The following is a 20529-nucleotide window of genomic DNA, read 5'->3' on the forward strand; positions in this document are numbered from 1 at the left end:
GTGTTCTTATCATTAGAAGATTATCTAACTGATGTAGTTTTCTGATGCAAAAATATATCCTGTCACTCATACACCCCTGTTTCTCAGAGGTAGATAAGATAATCTAATTCAACTAGAATTTACATCTGAGTTTTCCATCAGATGTGACTCAAAATATGAAACATTGGGTGAAATTTTAATTTAATGTCTGACTCCTTTTGCCCTTGATCATATTTGCATAGAGATATTCCTAATCTTAGTTTCATTCCTGGATTCTCTGCTCCTCCTGTACCACTGTGGTTCCCACAGAAATTGCCTCTGTATTCTAGTTATTAAAATAGCTTCTTAATAATTTATTTACTTATGATCTACTTTTGAAATTCATTTGTTTGTGCTAATGTCAAATTAATACTTCTAAAAGCCAGCTGACAATCCTAAAGCCCCTGACAAAACTATAAATAGTTTCTATCTCTGAAAGAATTAAATGAGAATGGTTTGGCCTCCAATCAAGTTTCCTCAAGACTTCATTCTCACCTATATCTGCTTCAACTTCGTAATTTGCCATCAGATTAAAGTGACCATGGCTGTTGTAATCTTCAAAGTTTTGATCTATTTTTGATTAAATACATTTTTCTTCGTGGTTTTGTGTCTTTCTTCAAACTAAAATTAATTCTATTGTTCCAAAACCATATCCCAAGAGGTCTGACTTTATTTGACTATATATACAGCTCATGCCTACCCTTCAAGCTGTAGACAGCACCAGAAGTATCCCTTACCTAAAGATCAAGACTAGCCTTCTGGTATCTCTTGTAAGTTCTGGCCTATAAGGTTCATCCTAAGAGTGGCACTAACAACTAGCCTCTTGAATCAGCATCATGTTCTTTGCATGCTTCCCTACAATGACATGGAAAGGGTATTGGAGGACTATACTGCCCATTGAGAATTTATGCTTCTTCAAAAAACCATGAACAGTATATTGAGACTCTTTCCTAGTTTTCTGTATGTAGCACCCACATTTTTCTTTCCCTGTAAATTTTATGTACAAATTTCCTTGTCTAGTGGTTCAGGTCTATCCTTTTAAATTTAAAAGATCACACAAACTGTGTTTTGTCAATCAAGCTGACCACAATGACTTACTTGGTGTGAATGGGGGATTATTCAGGTTGTTTTGGGGGCATCCAGAAACTGAACCATCAACAAAGTTAGAGACTTCATTCATATCCTACCAAACAGAGAAGAAATTTTATTAGGCGAAGGAGAATGCCATGTTTGTAATACTAGTGTTACTCTTTTTTTTTTTCCGAAAAATCAGAAAAATTAGAATAGATATTTATTTTTAAGAGTAGTCCATGGATATGGTAGAAATAGATGTTCTTTTCTTCTCTACCCACTGAAAATTTCACAGAGTACTTACTCAAAATAACTTTGAAAGGATGTATATTTATAATTACTAAAAGTAAAAAATTTCCAAATATTACCAAAAGTTTCAGTTTCTTTGCTATCATATATTTTAACCTGTGTGTCCATGTGCCTAAAAAGAACTGTGAATATACCTCTGTGTACACACACACACACACACACACACACACACACACACACACACACACACAAAGGGGGACAATGTATCCATCTTTTGGTGCCATACTTTTATAGAATTTTTGATGTTATCTTTTTTATTGTATTATGTGAATATTCTACAGTTCTTCTATAAATAGAAAAATTTTAACCTTAAGCCTAAACTTTCTTCAACATTTGTTAATGTTAACCTATGTTACATTCATTTTCATTTGACTTATGAGATATTACTCCTTAAGAGAGCCAGATGGTACTCTGTGCCTGCATACTTTGGTTCTGATTAATCTGTCATCATGTCAAAAATTTTAAAAGTCTCCAACTGAAAACTGAACGTTTGGGTACTTTATGACAATATAAGAAATATGGGGCACTTGTTTTTACTTTTATTTTTTCTATACTCCATGGTTCATAGACATAGCTAGAGTTACACACTGCTAATGAATAAAAGACTTAAAACTCACAATCCATATTCCATCAAACTCCACTACATTGTGGAAAAGTTCAATTTCTTTTGTCCACCAAGCAGCACAGGTGGGACTGGTGTAATCAGGAAACACAGTTGTTCCAGGCCAGACCTGTGAGAAACAAACAAACAAAAAAAACATATATAATAAGTTAAATAAATGTAGAATAAGCAAAAGACTTTGCATAGGAATTCCTACTGTGATTATGGAGACAGAGGCAGAAGCCACAAATCTCAGCACAGAGTAAAATCTCTCAGAGAATCAATCACTCTCGGGAGAAATAAAAAGCCATTTATTTTAAATGAATTAATCCAACGATTAAAAACAATGTTTAGTCTTCAACTCTGGTTCACAATACCATGTTGCTTCCTCTACTCTGAAGTCTAAGAATTTAAAATGGAGAAGTTATGTATGAATTTCAGTTGACCCATTACAATATATAGATTCTTATGTTAGTTACATTTTTTATTCTTTTTCTATTCAATTCCTTAGACGCTGTACTAGGAAAAGGTAGACAAGAATATTGAAAGTAAAACAGGGAATAATGCCTTCATGAAAAAGAAGACAATAAAGTATACTTATAAGGTGGTAAGTATATTAATCTTTGACAAGAAACTGAGTCGCATGGCCCATATCCATTGGATTTTCTTAGTAGAAGGTGACTAGTGTCACTTGCCAAGCAGTGTCAGTGGAGCATTGTGAGGAGTGTAGTGACATGAGGGGACAGAGCGAGGCAGTGGACATTCCATAAGTGAGTTGCCATTTAGTGAGTTCTGGTTGAGAAAAGCATGTAAGAGCTACAGTAGATGGTACGCATTTGGGAATGAAAATGCAAAGAGAACCTTATCCTCAGTATGCCTAAGTCCTTTGAGTATGCACCAGAAAACAGCATACCAAACACACTCAAACCCAGCCAGAGCCACAGTTTCTCCACCGTTACCTTTCCAATGAGTGCAGTGATGCCATCAGAACTATTCACCCAGATTTTCAAGGCTGAACCCCTATCATACGGGTCATAGGGTTTACTTGAGAGAGAGTCGTTGGAAATGGCTGGATCCTAAGGGAAAAAAAAAGAAAACATAATGGAAAAAAAACTTACTTTAAGCTAAAGGCTGTGCTTCAAAAAAGTACCAATAAAATAATCAAACTAAAATACAACCATTGAAAGCATTAAAATAGGTTAATTTTTCTGGATGGCAAGGAAGAAGAAGGGAGCGTGAAAAGAATGAACAAACCCCTGATTTTGGAGGGAAAGGGAAGCACATACCAAAATGATAACAAGTTTCTGCCCGTTATTATGTAGCTCCTTAACAAACTCTGGGAAGCCTTTAAAATTCACTGGGTCATAAGTAAAGTCCTTCCTCTGATCCATATAATCAATATCAGCGTGCTGAACATCCTGAAAGAATATAGGCATGCACAATTTAGCATCTACACATTTCCCAATTCCAGCAACCAACAAATTATGACTCTTACTGTTCAAGAGAAAAGCCAAATGCTGTGCTGGAGTCTAAATGCCACACTGTCTGTCCCTGTTGTCCAAATGAACTTTTTCCCAGAGCGGTTTGAGAAAGAAATGGTTTTATTATTTCCTAATACATACATATATATATATATATATATATATATATATATATATATATATATATATATATATATATATATATATATATATATATATGGCAATAAATCTGCATTGAGAAGCATAAGCTAAAACATAAGCTAAAGAGGGAATTAACTTGGGCTGGAGAGATGGCTCAGAAGTTGAGAACACTGGCTGCTCTTCCAGAGATCCTGAGTTCAATTCCCAGCAACCACATGGTGGCTCACAACCATCTGTAATGGAACCTGATGCCCTCTTCTGGTGTGTCTGCAGACAGCTACAGTGTACTGATATAAATCTGGGAGAGGGGGAAGGAATCGACTTGAGAGCTCAAAGTTGAGTGCTGTGAAAATGTCCTGAGCACTGTGAGCATAAGAAAAATGAACTAATGGAACTCACAACAGTCAGACCGAGTTTGCTGCCTCCTCTGTCCTGTCAGTCTGTAAGCACCACTTCTTACTGGAAGTAACTTCCATGTGTGAAGACAAGTTATTGATATGACAAATTCTTTAGTTCTCTAAATGCATAAAAATTTGTTTTATTAGCTAAAATAGAAGGAAAAACTCAAAGCAAAAGTACGCTTACTTACATAAGGGAGCTGTGCTGCACGGTTCCTCTCCACAACTGCTTTCATTTTATCCAGGGTTTCATAATCATAGCGACTGAGCTGAAAACCAAGTGTCCAGTATGAAGGCAGAGCTGGTCGCCCAATGAGCTGAAAGGAATATGTAAAATGAAAGTTGGCGTGATGGTGGGTGTACATGTCGGAGACAGAGGTCTATGTAGCGTGTCGTCCTTAGTCTTCCTCTATCTTAGCTTTAAGATCAGGTCTCTCTCACACTGAACTTGGAATTCACAGATTGGTCCTACTGTATTCATGGCTGGTGAGCGCACCCCAAGGATCCCCCATGTCTTGTCACTCCAAAGATTAAGCATGTGCATCTAGCCTTTTACATAAGTGTTGAGGATCTGAACATAGGTCCTCATGTTCATGCAGCCAGAAATTTACCAATCAAATCATCTAATCAGCACAGTACTTTTCCATACTTTTTAAAACAAAGCCTTTTAGACATCGCTTAGGAATACAAAATATATTCAATTTTACATTGTATTAATTCATTACTATTACAAGGTTAACCAACTTGTACATTCTGTCTTGAGAGTAAGGATACCTTTGGGGTATCTTTATATTCTTTCATATTTTTATAATATAAAAATGTTATAAAAATTTTTATCACATAGATAAAGTCTGTCCCTTGGCTTAAATGGGACAGCTCAAGTGTGTTTAGCTCACATGTCTGTCTAAGCTTACATCTCTTAAAGGTTTGCTACATGGGATTCCATCAATCACAACCATAATTTCATGTTTACCTCTAGATATTCTTGAACAACTTGCTCAGGTGTGTTCCCCAAGAACACATAGAAGTCCAGAATTCCCCCAGTGGTGCGATATGTGATTGCTGGGGTGGGCTGAAGAGTAACCTCTTAAAAAACCAAATTAGAAGAAAATAAAATTCAAGAGTTATTCTATTAAATGGTAGATCTACAAAAGAACATAAAATTGATTATGAAAAAAAGACTATGCAGTCCTTTGGATGCTAAGTCAATGATTACTCTCAATGTATATGTTCATCTTATATGGGCACTCTGTGAACCATATCTTTGAGTAGCACTGATCTAAGCCAACAATTCTCAATTGGAAGGTAAGGCTAAATGTCCTACACTACCTACACAGCCCCAGGAGATATTGACCTATCTTTTTTTCCTTTGTGGTGACTATACTAGAACTGCCAGTCAAGACCACTTAATGTGGGACTAAGGAGGGATCATGTTCAAGAACCTGTCTTACAGTAGATTTCAGGAAGAGTTATCCTAACATTGTAACAGCAAATACTCCAATGCAAGCAACCAGATTCAGTAGCTGAAAAGCAAGGACCATTTCGCACATAGATCCCATTAGGCAAGAATGTAAGGCTGCAGAACTAGAGACCACAACCACCCCAAAGACATGCTTTAAAGGCTGTAAACGGGTTCCCTCATTCAAACACTGCTATGAAAAGGGGGTACTGATACACCCTATGCTTGCTGGTTTGAGACTCTTCCTTTGTCCTTTACCCATGGCATTGCTGTTCATCAGAAACACCCCAAAGGACAATCCACTGTTATCTTCAAGGCACAGGAAGAATGTCTGCACACCGTACAAGTTATTTCCGGCCTGTAAAAGACAGTTGAAAAATAAGCATTTACAATTAGTCTACATATCACATCATGTCTAATGAAGATGCCGGGGAACTTTATGAGTCCAGAACTCTGTTCAGAGGATGTTAACAAGTGACAATTTTAGCATGAATGTGGAGATCCTGACTTTGCTAAAATATGAAAAGATGAGGATTCTGAAAGTACAGTTCATAGAATCTCTCTTCTCAAAGAAACCTGTCTGATCCCAACCTAACTTTATATGCCAGTGGTCTATTCAGTCTAGATATAAATAGCCACCATATGGAGCCCTAATGGGGCCTAAAGTTCCCTGCCTTGTTCATGCTTTACACATTGACTGGCAAAGGTCTTAAAGCTCTGGATTAGGTCATTATCAGCTGCTCTACATAAACTACTCTCTCAACACATTTCCTGATTTTCTGTTAGAAAAATGTGTTTAAATGGGATAGAGTGAGGATAAGATGCTGTCTCTGTTGCCTGAAAATCAGTTTACCATGGGCTCTTGATTTCAATGGGAAATGTATGGAGCATGTTCTATGTAACATTTATGCTTCTAGATACTTTATACCTTTCACTCATTCAATCCTTTATCACCACCTATGAGATGAGTACATGAACCCCACTTTAAGTTTCACAGCCCCTGAATGAACCATCTAAGCGCCTGTCATTACCCCTGTTTTATAGATGAGGAACCAAACACCCAAAGAAATAACACCTTGCCCAGAATCATATAGTTGGTAATTAGAAGATCTAAAAAGCAAAACAGCCTCACTCCAGAGTCCCACTCTAAACAACTATACTATGTAGCCCTCCAGATTAAGATTGTGATAGTCAGAGGAAAGGAGCCTGAAAGCTTACCTCATCTGGTGTTGTGTCTCTGGAAAACATGGCCCAGGTCTTCCAGTTCATATCATGTCGATACTGCTGGTGCACATGTTCACCCAGACCATATACATTAGCACTTGGCAGGTGGGTGGAGAGCTGCAGGAACTGGTCAGAGAAGAGGAGGGGCCCAATGCTTGAGTCAAACCTAAACACAGGAGGGAAGCACAGACGTGGCTGAGAAGTAGGGAGAGGACTCAGGACATAGACAAGAGCTTCCCACAGTTTGCCAACACAGCACTCCCTCTCCAAGCCTTCCTCTGACACGTTCCATAGATACCCAAAGAGAAAACATCTCCAAGCCAGGTTTCACTGTGGCACAACCCTTGCTTGTTCCTTAGATGCATTACAACATAACCAGAGCACTGAATTCAAATGATCATAGAACCTTAACAAGTCTTGATTGGTACTCATGTAATTAGGTAGACAGACAAAGGGGAAAGAAAAATGTGCAGACAGAGGAAGTAAAAAGAAGGAAGACTCTACACACACACACACACACACACACACACACACACACACACACATGGGCACAGGAAGGTCAGAGGCTTACACGTGTCCCCTTATCATCTTTCTACTGCCATCCCCCATGATATGTTTCCAAACTTTAAAATTTCTTTTTCTCATTCTCTTTATATCTGACTCACTACCTCCATTCCAGTCACCCCTCCCACAATCCTGTCCCACATCTCCTTCCCCTTTTCCTTTTGGGAGGCAGGGCCCCCCTGGACATTCCCCTACCCTGACACTTAAGTCTCTCCAAAGCTAGGTGCTTCTTCTCCCACTAAGGTCGGAAAAGGCAGCCCAACTAGTAGAATGTACCCCACATATGGGCAACAGCTTTTGGAATAACCCTCATTCCAGTTGTTCAAGACCCACATGAAGGTCAAGCTGCACATCTGCTACATGCAAATGGATGGAACTTGACATCCTGAATGAGGTAACCCAGTCCCAAAAGGACATACACAATATGTACTCACTTTATATTAACTATAAAATGCAGGCAAGATGTGACACTCCACAGACCCAAAAAAGCTAATCAAGAAGGAAGGCCCAAGCAAGAAAGCTTGAATACGACTTAGAAGGAGGAATAAAATAGTCATGAGACAGATGGAGGGAGGGAACTGGGTTGGAGGGGGATGGAGAGGGAAATGGGGCAGGTGTGGAGAAGGACAGGAGAGATGGATAGATGGCCATGAAAATGAATGAAAATCTGCAACTGACAAAGATGAGGAGATGGGGAGCATCTCCAGGACCAGGAGGAGACCTGGAATAAGAAAGGCACCCGAGTTTCCAAAACTTACAGCACACGGTTATTGCTTTTTCTGGTGATTTGGATGCTAAATGGTTCCTTGAAGACCTTAACTTTGTAGTTCAAGGAAGAAGCAGCATTTCCACTGAAGGATTGCACATGCTCATGAGGCACTTCATACCTCTTCTTGGTTTGGTCAGTCAACTGCACAGAGAGGAGAACAGAAACAAAGTCCAAATAAAAACGTACCCATCTTTATAAACCATCAGTGGCCTTTCTATCACTAGTACTCCCTGTGCCGATGGTCCTGGACATTGGACAGTGATCAAACTGACATTATATCTAAAGAAACTCAATTGCTACATTGCCACCTTCATACATTTATTTGTTGGACATACATCAGTCTTTAGGTAGACGTACATGGTGATTCTGAAGACACAGATTGCCTCTAGGAAGTTCAAAGCTGTGGCACCACCTTGTTCCCTTTAACAATTCTCATGGTATCTATGAAAAATGCTCATTGGTAAACTCAGTATGTATTGAGGAAGTTTCAACACAGAAAGAAAACTATTGTAGAGCCCCCACAAACCAGCATCACATAACTACAAAGTGTTCTCCTCCACAGGAACTGCAGTTATGAGGTATAGAAGACCCTTTAATAGATTTTTTCCTCTTTTTTATTGGACATTCTCTGTATTTACCTTTCAGGAATTACCCTCTTTCTGCCAACCCCATCTCTTCTCCCCCTCCCATTGACTCCATAAAGGTGCTTCCTCTCCCAACCACCCTTTCACTTCAGCGCCTTGGCATTCCATCAAACTCCAACCTTAAAATGGAAGCGATTCGATGTCTGATACTCTGCTGTAAGCAGGATGTTTTCAATGCTATTTCCAAACACGGGTGCAGAAGGTAAGTTTTTCAGTGCAGCTGTGAATCCTAACATGTGGAGGAGAAAAATAATTTTATACTCGGTTCTCTAAATTTGCACATAATGGCTACATAAAATTAAACTTCTGATCAAAGTGACAGGGAAACAAAAACTTTGGTTTACCAAAGAAGGAAATATATAGATACATACGCTCTCATATACACATCTCATCTTGAACTGGACCCTGAAGCCAACTTAATACCCTATCCAAAACTCCACATCCTTTGTCTATAAGGAGTGAAATCATAACCCAAAGGAATAACTCATATGTTTTCTGCTCATCAGTCATTCCTTGTGGCTCATACACATTTATGTCTCCAATTACTATCTTTCTCAGTTATGTTCTCACTACGCTCCAGACTATCCTGTACACTGAGTGTATGTCCTCAGATAACAGCAACTGAAGGTTGCATCCTTGAAGAACCCCCAGGGCATTCCACAGTAGTGCTCACTGTCATTCTTACCCCAGAAGCCTCAGCATGGTGCTCTTTGCTTAGGGATAGGAAGAATATTATTTCATGAAGACTGACACTAACCAGATAACTTCTAGATGAGTATAAACTTGTAACTCTTTCCATTTTATTAAAATAGCACCAGAATAGAGTCATAAGGAATTGTGGAAGTTATTAACTTCAAATTCTATACTTTAAAAATAATAAACTTGAGAACAAAAGGATGATCATGACAATTATATTAAGTCATGAAGGTGTATAAAAGTAAAGCCAGACCTCTGCATACATGCTCTGGTTGTTTAGTTTGGAGTGTTTGATGGAAACCTAAACAATTGAAGTGGGTGTGTCTCTGACTCTTTTGCCTGCTCAAGGGTCCTTTTCCCTCCTACTAGGTTGCCTCCTCCAGCCTTGCTATGAGGTTTGTGCCTATTCTTCTTGCATCATGTTATACCATTGATATCACTGGGAGGCCTGCTCTCTTCTGAATGGAAATGAAGAAACAGTGTATCTGGGGGAGAAAGCAGGTAGGAGAAGGGCTAGAAGGAGGGGAGGGAAGAGAGGCTGTGGTCAGGTTGTATATTGTATGTGAGAAGAATAAAGAAAAAAAGAAAATGAATAAATCTTTATATACAATGAAAGGAAAGAAACAGGACACAGTCTCTAAATTCCCAAGGTGGAAGGAAATTATTCTTTGACTCCAAATAGAATCTGACCACTGATAAGAGCAGTGCCTACCTTTGTCACATGGGCAGTGTGACAGTACTTTATGTGCTGCTGCAGATGTCCCCTAGGAAGGAGCCAGGCCTCCAGGTCTAAGGTTCTAGATTTAGCATACCTGCGTCTGTGTTTACAGGGTCATTCTCCATTTTGTAGCCATGATTCCTGGAATAGTAGCAAGGAACACGGATGGATCCCTGGGGGTCCCAGCAGCAGCCACGCTGGTCACATGTTTCCTGAAACAGAGATTAAACTGATCAACTCCACTCAGTCATAAGACATTTCCTTTGAGGAAATACAAGTCGGTTCTCTTGAGACTGTGATATCAACAACTTCACATTTACAAATGAAACCTCGGGCAGAACACTATCGGACAGAAATTCCTCAGTTTTCCTTGTCAGTGTTCTTAGGAAATGGTATAAGAAATACAAGGAATGTTTCACACACAAAATCTGATAAATACATTTGCAAATTCTAAACCATAATATCATATCTCAAAATACAAATGGAGTCTCATGTAAATTACATTAGAATTGTAAAAATGACAAAATATAACAAGACTTTGAAATCAATTCTTCTCAGATATTTTCAAATCAAACCAAATTTTATTTGGCTTTATATATTGTTTATTGATTTGTTTATGGAGTGCAGGGGTATCATCATTTGTTGGTATCATCATATGTATGAACTAAATATACTCAACACAGCAAATGTAACAGCAGAAGTTGACATGTGAAGTCAAGATAAATCATGTCTAAGGGAGATCCCAGATCTATCTTGTCCTCATGATAAGGGTGTCCTCAGTTCTGTCTTGTTTGAACTTTCAGAAGGACTAGGTGGAAAGGCCATACTATTTTTTAAAGGTTCAAAGAAGAAAACAATTTAAATCTATATATTATATGTCTCTCTGTATGTATGCATGTATATTCCACACATGACATGTATCTCAACTCCCCAAAATACAGAAAGTCAATTTTTTAAACCAAATAGAATATAATTTTGCCTTGAGAAATGTGCCTACCTATACCACAGTTGATGTCTGAGTCAAGTGAAAGCTAAAATGAGTACATCCTCTTTTCTCATGAACCTAATTTAGGAGAAGCATCCAGGATGCTTACATCAACTGGATGCAAATGTTAACAGTGCAAAGAAATTTGTCCTCATCTGTGTAGGCTTGAGACTAGTGTTTTGTAGCTAAAAGGAAACAGTAGAATGACACTCCCTAGATTCTGTCAGTCCTAGACACAGAGGGTAGCTTTGGCCTTGTAACTAATAGGAAACAGTTTTACAATATGCCCCAGTTCTGTCTGTGCTACAGACAGAAGGTAGCTTTGGTCTTGCTCATTCTCTTTCAGTTTCTCCATTGGAGCATCTACTATGGGAAACACAAGCTGCTGTATCATAAGAGGGACCGTGGATCAAAGGACTCAAGGTGGGATTCTCAGTATGACAACTCCACAGACCGGAGTCACGACAAAACACACACAGGTAAGCTATAATGGTCAATGTGTTGTCAGAAGAAACCTTTAATGTGGCTTCTGAGAATCTCAAAGGTAGAGTTACCCCACCAAACCAAAGCCAGACAGATTTTCAATATAGGAAAATGAGAAAATACAGCTTGTTCCATTGAGCCATTATCTTTGGGGATAATGTGTTCCATAGCAATAGATGACTAATATAACCTGTCACACTGCTTTACAGATATAGAACTCAAAGTCCACAGAGTGAAGTGTTATGTATGTGAAATTCCTGCCAACGGTTCCTCAGCAATAATCATGAAAGCCAAAGCTCTCCATTTCTCCATGTTCTGAGATTCACTAGATATGCATTGATGAAAATACATCAATATCTTGCAGGTGTCAAGTTTAGAAAAAAGTACTATATACAAATATATTGAATCAAATATTATTTTTAAATCAATACCCAATACAATTTAAATATTCTTTACCCAAAAGGTTTGGGATTGAATGGTTTGAATTTCAGAATATTTTCTCAGATTTTTGCATTGTTTGTATTTACATGATAAAATATTTTAAGGACAGAACACTCTAAACACAAAGTTCATCATGTTTAAATAATAATATACATAACCTGAAGGTAAAAGATGTTTTGGATCCCTTGTTTTCTCTGCAGCACCAGTGTTGAACCTAGGTCTTCTTGCATGCCAGGCAAGCACTATACTACCAAACCATAGTCCTGGCCCTTGGAAAACACATTTACATTCTCTCTAGAGAAACAACTGCTGAGGGACACTGTGACAACAGAACAGTGACGGGGAAGAAGACACACAGAAGGAAAATAGATAGATAATGCCAAGTTCAATGTGAGAATGAACATTTAACAGATACGGTCCAAACAGTACAGAAAGTATAACTATTAATATATTGGGGAGCAAATAATCTGAGCAAGGAAGAGATCTCCAAACGTTAAAAAAAAATGGAAGAAGACAGAAAGTAAAGCACAGACAGAAAGAAAAGAAAAAAAACTCCCTAGGGAAAGCAATCATGGCAAGCATCATGTGACTTGAATACCTGAAGATGTCAGGATAGGAGCTGGCAATGGGACTTGGTTGATAGGATGCTTGCCTCACATGCACACAGCCCTAGCTTCCGTCCCTGGCAGCTAGGGATTTATGATTGTAATCGCAACACTAGTGTGGTGATTTCAGAAAAATCAGAGATTCAAGGTCACCCTCCTTTGCTACAGTGAACTCAAAGACACATGATGCTGGATGTGTGAGACCCTGTCTCAAAAGTAAACAGATAAAATGATGTTGGAAGAAGACACGAGATTCACGAAAGCGGAGGTTGTACATTTCCTCTCCTATGTAGATTTAATGGGGGAAAGGACATAAGGGTGAACGGTAAAATATTTGTGATGTAGGAGGCAGGAGGACATGAGAGCAGGCTGAGCATTTAATAGAGGGAGGGACCACAGAAAAGAACATGATGAGGCCCTGTGTTTAATACAATTAATGTGCCACAAGGGGAAAGAAATGTAATTATAGGTAAAGAAACAAACCTTTAGAAAATGTGCTACAGCAGACACATCTAACATTTAAGCTCACAAAGTCCCCAAATACAAGGGAGAAGAACGGTGCTTTAAGAGTAGCATTCATGTCAGAAGACGTTCTCAAAACTCAGCCCAGCCTCACAGCTGATAGGAAGTCCTTTAGCCCACCAGGGAGAGATCACAGGACAGATATGACACATACCCAAGCAAGAAGAATCAAAACATGTGGAAAAAAAATCTTTGAATTGCAGAAATAAAACTGAGACAGCACATAGCGAATTATTTTAAAGGCACACCCCTGAGTAACTGATAGAAAATGTAGACCAAAAAGATGCAGACACGTTACTTTTTACATAATAGACATATATCTAGTCTCCTATATCCACAAATTTAATCCACATCCAAGAATTTAACTAATCTTAGATAAAAATAATGTAAACAGGTGCATCTGTACCTAGCACCATCTTTTCTCCTTATTATCTCCTAAAGCACAGAACATTACAATTCTTTACCTATCACATTAGACTAGCTCACTCAAGCAATCTAAGAATGACCAATAGTATAATAGTGTAAAGGAAGACATGTGGAGTCTTTATGAATGGCAAACCATTTACTCAAGGCATTCAGCATCTGCAGGCTTTTGGTGTATGGGGGTCTTGCGGAAGTATATTTAGGCTTTAGCTCCAACACATATGACTGAGCTGAACTCACGGGTGCATCGAAATCAAACCCTGACGCTACTGTTTTAAAATATAAATCAAGCTCGACACCGTCCATCGCTTACTTGTCTTGAGATTTAAGAGCAATAGAAGATGGGAAATGAAAAGGTATTTCATACTAAAAGTTCACAGGAATGAGAAAGTATAAACCAGTGGGTGTCACCACTGAGTCTGGCTGGCTCATGACAGATTTGGTCAACAATGCTGTTCCTCAGCCTGGATGATAAGAGGACAGGCAGACTTATGCTAGTCTCTTACAGTCCTGAGCTTTCAGGAAAGAAATCCAATTACCCTGGCCAACAAAGAGTCTCTAGCCTCTTCGAAGGTTTCTGAATCTTCACAAAAGGGGGAAAAATCACCCAAGTAGAAACATTTTCTCAGCTTTTTTGATCAAGGTGACAGATGCATGGGTGAATCTATCTTGAATCTCTCCACCATAGCAGATCAGCCATGGGGTGAATCTGCAACACACCTGAAGCCAGCAGCATTCAGCACAGAAAAGAGCAAGGCAAGCCCAATGTGGGTCTCAACCCCATATGATCTTGGCCGGCAATGCAGTATTTATAATGTTGTAACATTAAGTTTGAAGTAGTTACTTTATCACAAATATATGGGGAGATGGGCTACTGCATAAGAAGCCTTACTGTGCAAACACAAGGAATCCAAATCCCACATACCCACATAATAATCCAGGCATAGCAATATGTACCTAATGACTCTATTGCTGTGGAGTCAGAGACAGCACTATACTAGGATTGGTTGGTTGCCAAGATAGTTTCAGGTTCAACCAGAGAACATGTCCCGAGAGAATAAAGTGAGATAAAGCAGGGTCTGACATCCTCTGCTGACACTCATCCACCTTTACCACACACACAATTACATATAAAGAGAAGCCACAGAATATAATATAATATATAATATAAGAATACAGACTTTAGTTCAATGTGAGTGATTCTTGTGTTATGTTGAAAGCATCTGCCTCAGAGTTCAGAGATTTCCAATGTGATGACATTAAAGAGAAAGAGCCCCTAATCAGTGATCAAACATTGATGTCTTCACTGTGTGAATGGGATCCACTGACTTTTCCCTTCTCCCCATATGAGAATGTAGCAATAGGGCCTACATCATCATGACTATGAACTTCCCAGCATCCAGAACGATGGGAGGTAAATGTCTGTTCTTTACAAGTGACCCAGTATTGGGTATTCAGTTACAGCAACACACACTGCATTAAGCTAGGAAGATTTAGTCAAACCCAGAGAGTGTGGGTCAGGTGATATGCAATAGGCTCACAGTCACCCAGCACTTCTCAGGGTAGTGATGTCATTGAGCTAAGAGTATATAGCAGCCCAATATTTGTTCATGTCAGCGCTCCACTCTGCTGTGGTGACAAATTAAGACAATCTTCCTGTGTCTTTGCCTCTCTATCAGGAGGAGAAGTGTCTTATTTTCTGGTAAAAACAGAAATTTTAGAAATTAAAGTACTTAACAATAAAAGGATCCTTAGTAACATCTACTCACAAAAGCAGCCCTGGTCATTTGTGCGTGCAGCAATTTTGTAGAAACAAAAAGTAAACGAAGTCAATCTTGACCTAACAAGATGGCTCTTGCAGCCAAGCCTGACGACCTGAGTTCAGTCCCTAGGACACACATGATAGAAGGAGAGAACCAACTATCACAGAATGTCCTCTGATCTCTACATGTGTACAGAGGTATATGAACACACAAGATATACACAGATAAGAAAGCATGCAATAAAATAAATAAAATTAACCTTAAACCATGGGAATGTGTTGATTATATACTGTTTCATAATATTTCATTTTGAGTAAGGTATTAAAAGTTAACATGATTGCTTTGTTCCATGTCAAGGTAAGATCTGATAGTACAATTTTAAAGAAATACACTTTCTCAGACATTTAATGATCCAGACCTTCAAGTCTCCAAATCAGGTTACAAGTTATTTTCAGGGAAGATTTTCCATGGCAATTAAGATTATAATTGTAAGGTTTTTAATAAAATATAGAATGGAGAAAAGTGGAGGGGGTACATGGTGAGGAAAGACATAAATTTGGGAGGGAACATATGAGAAGCTCTGAAAGAGGTTGGAGGCTAAATTAAATGTGATCAAAATTATACATTATGAAATTGTCAACAGAGAATACATCTTTAAAGTGTTTTTAGACACAGAGTGTAATAGTGTTAAAAATCACTGGTTAACGGATATATTGGTCTGAACATACAGTGTCTCATTGACTAATAACTTGAAACGGCAGACAAAGAAATGTGAAGTTCTCCAGGCAGACTTCTTCAAAGCAGACCCAGGATGAGAACCCAGGCAGAAGCTCTACTTCTCTGATGTGCTCAGGCCCCATTTCTAAACATTGCACAACTTCAAGTCCATTTATAGGACTTTGTAGCTCTCCCTAGAACCACCTAATGGCTATGCTGTGGCATTAAGTAATCCCAGAGTAGTTTTTAAGTGGCCACTCATAATTATATTAGCAAAATGTACTATCTTTGCTGATAAGTCATAAAACGTGATCACTTAAATACATTGGTAAGAAACTGGAATTTGGAAAAGGACATCATAAGCCAAATTCAGAAGAGATTGCAAAGTGTGTATTCTATAAAAGATAAAAGCATTTTAAATATTAAAAGCTAACCTTTATTATCATAAGAATTATCATAACTGTTCATAAAAAATATATGCCAATAACTTTCATATTAGTGACTATCATGGTGATTAAAAGGATAAAAGATTGTGTTAAGTGTGTAAATTTTTCTTTGTAATCACAAAAAGACCTAACCCTGAAAACTTAAAGTGTTTAAACATATTATTTAATATCCTTTTTCTGAGCTAAATATCTGGATTTAACTATATATTTCTGTTCTCTGCCATCAGTGAAATCTGGAATTAGGGATAAAAGCCCACATTAAGAAGGAAGGTAATGGTGCCCTGCTTATAAAGAATGAGCTCAAATTCCATATCAAGAGCCGACTCTAAAATCATGGATTACGAGGGTGTAAGAAGGCTAAATGGTCTGAAATAATAGGACAAACTATTGAAACTTGACCCAACATACAGACTGGACTGTTAAAAGTACAGTCAGGCATATGCAGGGAGCATTTTTAGTGTAAGTGTAAGTACACTGATAAGAAATTGAAATCTCAGCGATTAGAGGAGGTCTCTGGAGGGCTGGTGGTGATTTGTGCTGGGAATGGAAGTGCAGTAGTAAAGTAGCATAGCCATAAACTGACCCATCCTGACATTCTGCTAATTGCATAGGTGAGTGTCTTACTTAGCCATACACAGAGAAGCACGTGCAGCAAGTGGGAACAGAGCAGCTACCACACATGTCCAAGAAACACGTGCCACAGGCACCCACTGTGCATTTACTACTAATCAGTTGTTTCACATGAGTGGACTTCATTTAGATATTTTGATTTGCTCGATGTGAATGGCCAATCATGTGCAATGACTTTATTGTCATAATACTCATGGATATGCCTAAGCTGGTTGCCTAGAAACGCTGGAGTAAAGTGCCATGCCCCTGTTAAGTTCTTTACTCTGGCATTAATTACCTTCTTCCTTCCAAACTATAACCCTTGAAACTTTGCCCTTATGTTAAATCATGCCTTGTTCACATGCATGCTATTTTACTGATAACCTTTTGAAACGGCATGTTGCCAGCAACAGGAAAGGCAATGAGAGAGCTGAGGACTACAATCAAGTGTAAAGATAGCATGAAAGATAAACACACTCTCACTAGATCTAAAACCTCACGTGGAGCATACTTATGATAAAAATATGCTCATTTTTCTGAAATTCTGATATAACTTGCTAAACCTCACAACCCAAGGATAAGTCCTAGCTCTTCTTCCCTTGAAGCTATGTGACCCTACATACATGAATACAGGTTTAGGTTGTGTGAGTTACCAAAGCTGTCATACACACAACTTTCTATGAAATGGGGCAGGGGGAGAGAGGAAGACAATAGGAAGAAGATGAAGAGGAGAAAGCTAAGGAGAGGAGAAAGAGGAAAATAGAGAAGGCAGATGAGAAGAAACTTCACCATAGCATGAATTCTTCAGTGCAAACAAGACGCATGCCACAAACCTTGTTAGATGCCTCATCGGGGATGCAGTTTATCCGTTCCAGCTCTTTTAGCGATGGGCAACTGGGAGCGTTAAGGGTGGTCCTGGTGACTGTAGTGCCTGGAGTGCTAGTTGTTTCAGGGTCTACAGCTACTATATCAGAAAAGTAGATGAAGTAGCCGTTAGAACTGTGATCACAGGCGTCCAGCAGGATAGGATCTCAGTCTTTCCAAGTCTGTTAACCCCTCTGCTAGCTGTGCTCTAGTTCCATGTGCTAAAAATCCTGCAGCCTTACTTTGTAACACCTTGTTTTGTCCTTGCTAACTGTATCCAACTCTGTGTGTACCAACATCATTTTCTTCTCTGCTGGAATTCCCTGCATTGTGGTACATACAAGAAGAGGACTCCATCATCAGATGCTTGGAAAACTAGACATCAGCTTCCCTTTAGGCCAGCTGACTGAACCATACTCTTTCGGTCCATTCAGGTCAAAAAGTATGTCTAAAAATGAAGTATTCCTGGACCATAAATGTACTCATTTACTGATAGCCACTTTATGCTGGGATGGCAATAGTCCACATGATAACAGAAACGGAGTGACTCATGCAATCTAAAGACTGAAGGTCGGGGGACAGCCTGCATGAGTTTCTCTCTCCGTCATGTGGCTTTCAGAGACTGACCTCAAATTTTCAAGCTTGGCCCCAAGTGCCTGTTACTACCAAACTACCATCTCATCAGCCCTGGCAATCTAATACCTGTTCTCTGGGGACCCACACTGGAGGTATACACAGAGAAGGCACTAACAATGCCTTCTTAATCACAGGGACTTCAATTCTGTTTTCTCAGGTGATCCCTAGTCCCTTAGGACACCACCAAGTGGTAGTATTCTTTGGAAAAATAAACTCCCAAGTGGAAATAACAACATAAAAGGATCCACAAGTCTAGAAACTACCCAAGGGCTACAAAACTTTGATTTCTAACTTAAAAATCAGTAAAACATAAAAGGCATTCTTGTTGCACTCTGAAATGGGAAAGAAGATTTATTTAAGATATGGCCTTAATGAACAAAGACAGTAAAACAAGAAAATGTCTCCCCTTTGCATTAAGGTTTTCATTTGAAAAACAATACATTAAATAAATTGTGTTTGTACCCGCATGTGCATAAGGCCTTGGCTCCCTCTTCAGGATTATAGAATGTGAAAAGTTAAATAATTTTTAAAACCATTATTTTCTGCAAAAAGCCGGGATTGATGGAGCTAGGAGTTGAATGGAAGGGACAAAACTGGTTTGGCTGCAGTCATAGGCTGGCGCGTCATTGCCTGGTTCCTACAAGAAGTGATTCTTGTGGGGAACAGATAGGAAAGCCTGGATCACTCAGCATGCTCTAACCCTTATTTTGAGATGTATCAGCTATAAAAACACAATGAAAATAACATGAATAAGTTATTAAGAAACAAATTTGCACCTTAAAGAGTTAAATTAATATATAGTAAATACACCTATTTCCTTTTACACAGCATGTTGTCCATTATCAATATTTATAGAATTATAATTATTTTTATAACATTCAGCAAAGATATTTCAGAGAATGCAGAGCTGGACCCAGGACAATACTTAGAAATGGAGATGAAAGTTTCAGAATTCAAACCTACTGTCTATTGACCTTCCCTGGTTAGTAGATACTCAATGAGGTACGTTCAATCTGCATGCATTCATTTCCACATTCGTACATACATGAAGCCATATAAAAGCGTGCCGTCTCTACCATGGGCGGTGAGCTTGATCTGGCATGGGAGAGACTCAGAGAGACGTGTTACCATTTGGTGGTGTGGCGGTGGCTAAGAGGACAATCAGAACCACTGCGGTGATGAACAACACAAGCAGCAGGACAATGAGCACGAGCTCCAGGGTGCTGAACTTCTTAAACCTCCGTCTCGCCATCTGGAAAGGCAGAAGGCAGCTTCAGATTGGAAAACGCATTCACCAGCACCCGGTCCGTGTTAAACACCAAAGCCCAAATGCATGCAGGACCTTCCACCCGAATTTTCAAAAGCAGATGGTTTTTGAAACATCTCAACATTTTCGTTTGATCTTTACTCCTGTTTGGTTGCCAGTCGCCCTGCTCCTGCATTGTTAGGAGGCAAGTCTCAGACTTCACGTCTTCCTTCGAAAATATTAAAATTTATTTTCAGAAATGCAAGAAACTTTACGAAACCACCATCGTGACACCTACATGCTTTTACAGTAATTCCTTATTGTCACCAAATACCTAACCTGCATAGAAACTTCTCAAGTGACTTTGATCATTTTTAGAGTAGACTTCATAAAAGTTGGGTCTGACAAAGATGAAAGCAATCTGTCTGCATTGTAATTCCTTCATATCCGAGTCCCTTTGCATCAGAAGGGCCTGTTCTGCACATAGCCTGGATGTCATTAATTGCATTCTCACCATGTTACCACAGTTTTCTTCTATTTGAAGTGAGTCAATGGGATATAGACTTTTCCTGGGTGTATTTTGATGGTGTTAGCGGCAAAGGAGGATAGATGGAAGGGCATCTTCATCTGAGAACGTGATATCGTGTTTTCTTTCCTCTAGTATCACAGCCATTGGCATTTCCCAGATTTATTAAC

The 20529-nt window shown here is 38.9% G+C and overlaps 1 protein-coding gene across 1 annotated transcript in view; it reads right to left on the reverse strand.

Annotated features, from left to right (window-relative positions):
- MGAM (maltase-glucoamylase) overlaps positions 1 to 19839 on the reverse strand; it is a gene marked incomplete at both ends in the record, with an annotated part of 194548 nt that extends 174709 nt beyond the window's left edge. The window contains 13 exons of the mRNA XM_080932402.1: positions 1117 to 1201; positions 2016 to 2129; positions 2959 to 3075; positions 3286 to 3417; positions 4211 to 4336; positions 4993 to 5105; positions 5737 to 5836; positions 6697 to 6868; positions 8025 to 8176; positions 8799 to 8908; positions 10188 to 10305; positions 17921 to 18048; positions 19716 to 19839. Of these exons, the coding sequence (XP_080788528.1) occupies positions 1117 to 1201; positions 2016 to 2129; positions 2959 to 3075; positions 3286 to 3417; positions 4211 to 4336; positions 4993 to 5105; positions 5737 to 5836; positions 6697 to 6868; positions 8025 to 8176; positions 8799 to 8908; positions 10188 to 10305; positions 17921 to 18048; positions 19716 to 19839 (1591 nt within the window). The remainder of the gene's footprint in view (positions 1 to 1116; positions 1202 to 2015; positions 2130 to 2958; positions 3076 to 3285; positions 3418 to 4210; positions 4337 to 4992; positions 5106 to 5736; positions 5837 to 6696; positions 6869 to 8024; positions 8177 to 8798; positions 8909 to 10187; positions 10306 to 17920; positions 18049 to 19715) is intronic.
- Positions 19840 to 20529: the final 690 nt, after the last annotated feature.

This window comes from Micromys minutus (assembly GCF_963924665.1).
Source record: "Micromys minutus genome assembly, chromosome: 18".
NCBI classification, from domain to species: Eukaryota; Metazoa; Chordata; class Mammalia; order Rodentia; family Muridae; genus Micromys; species Micromys minutus.